The sequence below is a fragment of the Sinocyclocheilus rhinocerous genome, unplaced genomic scaffold (genome assembly GCF_001515625.1).
Source record: "Sinocyclocheilus rhinocerous isolate Xijiao unplaced genomic scaffold, SAMN03320098_v1.1 scaffold3833, whole genome shotgun sequence".
NCBI lineage: Eukaryota > Metazoa > Chordata > Actinopteri > Cypriniformes > Cyprinidae > Sinocyclocheilus > Sinocyclocheilus rhinocerous.
Genome location: NW_015653706.1, coordinates 55029 through 58664, shown reverse-complemented (window position 1 = coordinate 58664; position 3636 = coordinate 55029). Strand labels below are relative to the sequence as shown.

Below are 3636 nucleotides of genomic sequence, written 5' to 3'. Positions count from 1 at the left end.
TCCAACAAAAGAGAACATTATAACCTTTTTACTCCACAACACCAGTCAAATGCTTCCTTTTGTGATCTGATGAGGCTTCTTGTCACAGAATGAGGCAGAAAATATGTTCCATATGCTACTTTAAAAAGAATACATCGATTAGCAATGGATTATAAATATACTTAATTATGAAAATACCAGAGATGGCTTGAATAACACAGATAAATGATATTGTCGCAGTCGAATGTTTATTGTCTTTGTTTTATCATTCAAAGCATTTATATGTTCTGTTTACTCAGTTAAAGCTATAATAGCAATGCCTTTGTCCATATAAGGGATTTCCTGGAGGGTCATGAGTTCGCTACTTCTGGAGTGCAGTATGAATGAAACAGACATCATGTGTTTATAGTAGTGATGGTGAAGTGAAGCGTTCTGAACCAGCGAAGCTTTCAACACAATTGTATTGGAAAAAGGTTCATTACTCAAAGCTTTTTAAAATGGTTTATGCTGTGGCCATCTAGTGGTCATAAAAATAAACAACACCTTCCAAAGTGTGTTTATTTATTAAATAAAATTATTTATCCATTACAGCCGGTGGTTTCACATCTGTTTCGACAACTGATTCTTTGTTTTATTATATTTTATATAAATAATGTTTATTGTCAAAGTCATTAATTTTTGTCGGTGTACTGGCACTAAACTAAGTAAAATAAATAAAACATAAATTCATAAATTAAATCTATGATCTGTTTATTTGAACTCTGCCTCAGTCCTTAGACTGTTATTTCATGGCCAAAGTTCATTTTTTAACTCAATATATAAATTACGATTAAAAAAAACAAAAAAAAAAAACAATGCTAACACATTATAATGTAATATAATGTAAAGGAAACAGCACTGAGATTCACTTCGTTTGAACCAGATACTGAAGCAGTCACGTGGTTTTCAGGCGAATGAAGCTTCGGACGTCACAGATCACGTGCTTTTCTCAAAACGAATCAAGCTCCGATACAGTGCTTCAATGTGAAATGTGTTGTTTTTTTGATACAAACTTCGACGCTTCAGTGTTGAACGTAACATCACTAGTTTATAGTGCTAATGGCCAATCCATCATTTTTTGGGGAATTTTTATTTATTTATTTATTGTTTAATTAGTATCGGTTCAGGCACCGGTATCGAAAAAACCCCAAACAATACCCAACCCTACCAACTACTCAACATTTTTGTCACATTTTGCCATTTTGAATTGAAAATATAGGCTGTAATTGACTTGATTTGTGTTATTCATAACTGGATGAGTGGTTTTCAGCATATTAGGTTTATGATAAAGAGTTCTAGTTTGGTTTGTTTGTTCAAGACATGGATACGGCCTTGGTTGTCTCTGATTTATTTATTTTTTTTTAACTTTATTTAGTTTTTTAATATGACATTTGTTTTTCCAGAACAAAGGTCCAAAAAGAAAACGATAGTACGGTATACTAGTAGTTACAAATAAACATCCCCATTCACGAGAAAAAAAACAAAAACCTTACCGGCGACTGTATAATGTATTAGCCACCTACACTCCTCCGCAACACTTCAATAAACTGTCCGCTTTAATGATATATAGTCTTTAACAATCATGTCCATATTCTGAACATTAGGTTTCCTCTCTGTGCCAAGTCTCGGTAGAGCAAATCACCTCTTATACAGACGCATTATTAGTTCCTCTATGATCGCCTTGCTCTTCTCTCGTAGATTTCCAGTTTGGGACTGTGGTCATCAGAAACTTTTCAGCATCGGAAGACATTTCGAAAGCTTTAGTTTCCTCTCCTACCGTCACGATGAATTTTGCCGGGAATTTGAAGCCGCATCTTATGTTTCTTTCCTTGCATTTATTCCTTACGTCGTTAAAGTCCTGCCGCTTCTTCATCGTTCCAGACGTCAAGTCTGGATAGATCTGCACACTGTCACCTTTAAAACGAAGAGGAGCCTTCTGTCTTGCTAGGCGTAGCACGAGTTCTTTCACTTGAAGATGGTGCAGTCTAGCAATTATAGCTCGCGGTCTATTGCCAGCGGCTGGCCTCGCGCTTCTGTGAGCCATGTCGATCTGGATCGATTTATCAAAGTTATCTTGTCCAAGCAACTCTGGAAGCAATGAGCTGACGAACTCGGAAGGCTTGCCATTTTCTAGCTTCTCTTTGATTCCCATTATGCGGATATTGTGCCTGCGTGAACGCGAAACTTTATTTGGCTTCGTCATATTGCGCTGTAGATCTTAATATATTCGGCTGCAAAGCACAGTTTCTTAATCTGATTTATTTAGGAAATTTTTTCAATATTGAAGCGGAGCCAAGAAACACTCCATGCGCGTACAAACTGGAAGCCCGTCTCTGATTTATTGTACTTTATTTTTAACCTTACACAAAAAATACAGAATATTATCCTGAAAATATAGAACAAGACAAAAATAGAGCTGTAGGGAGGGCAGAGAGACACAAGTCTTCACATAATGACAAAACACGATGCTGTTTTTGTGTTTGTGTGTGAAAGTGACGTTCCTCAGCAAATGAGCCCAGACACATAATACAGGTTTAACAGCCATTACCCTAACCTAACCATAACCCAGCCATTACTGATCATTTGTGTCAGCTGACGAGAGACTGATGAGCTGCTGGACTGCTGTGGACTCAGTGCTGGTTAAGACCATGTCTCTCTCTTCTGGAGAAAAATCCAGCTCAGCCCATGCGTCTCGCTCTCTTTCTGTCTCTCTCTCTGTGGAAGTAGGCCATGTAAAGATAGCTGCTTCAAGCAGCCTAAATTCTGACCCCTAAAATATCAGTGAGAAACAGAGGCGGATGGAGTCGCACCCTCACAGCATCATTCTGTCACTGTATGTTTGTGTGATTATTCATCGTTTCTGCTCTTTAGCTAATCACAGATCTGACGGTTGCCGTGGCGACGGGGCCGGTTTCTTCCAGCCTGTTGTGTTGCACGTCACAGAAAGAGCCGCACATCTGCTGGAACGCTTTGTGTCGATGAGCAGTTTGTTCTTCTCTTCAGCGATTCTTCTGAAGACACTGGAGAGAGAGAAAGACAGACAGACAGACAGGTCACTAGAGGCTCTCCTTTAATATGCCTGTCTGTCTCTCTGTGCTTGCTTATGGAGACTCAACCCATCTGCTGTAAAACAGAGACAGACAGACGGAGGACGAGAGCAGAGAGTGTTGAAAGGAAACCAGCAGCAGCAGCTTGAGAAAGACAGCAGCTGTAAAATGGGGGGGAGAGAGAGAGAGAGAGAGAGAGAGCGAGAGCGTTGCCCTGAGATACAGGATGTCGTAACGAGACGGAGCGCTGAACTGCGGAGGGGAGCAGAGAGACGCACACAGAGAGAGACGGCTCATGTTTCCACCCGCAGCAGCACAGATCCCCCCGCCCGCGTGAGCAGTGGAGCGGCCCTCTGCGCGCACAGATCTGTTATTGTGCAGCGCTGCAGAAGACGGAGAGACAGAGACAGACAGCGTGTGGGAGCCTCGCACTTTCTCAGCGTCATTCAGGAAACGACGGCGGCGGAGGACGAGTGCGAGCGAGCAGCTACAGCCGGCAGGGCGGCGGTGCTGAGACCTTCCTCGCGTCCGCCGCTCGCCGCACCCCCGTCCCGGAGCGTGTGTCCTCCAT

At 41.6% G+C, this 3636-nt stretch overlaps 1 protein-coding gene across 1 annotated transcript in view; it reads left to right on the top strand.

Annotated features, from left to right (window-relative positions):
- Positions 1–3233: 3233 nt before the first annotated feature.
- The window catches only part of LOC107716527 (SRSF protein kinase 2-like), a 28822-nt gene continuing 28419 nt past the window's right edge, over positions 3234–3636 (top strand). Inside the window, exon 1 of the mRNA XM_016523002.1 lies at positions 3234–3623. Coding sequence (XP_016378488.1) covers positions 3234–3623 — 390 coding nt within the window. The remainder of the gene's footprint in view (positions 3624–3636) is intronic.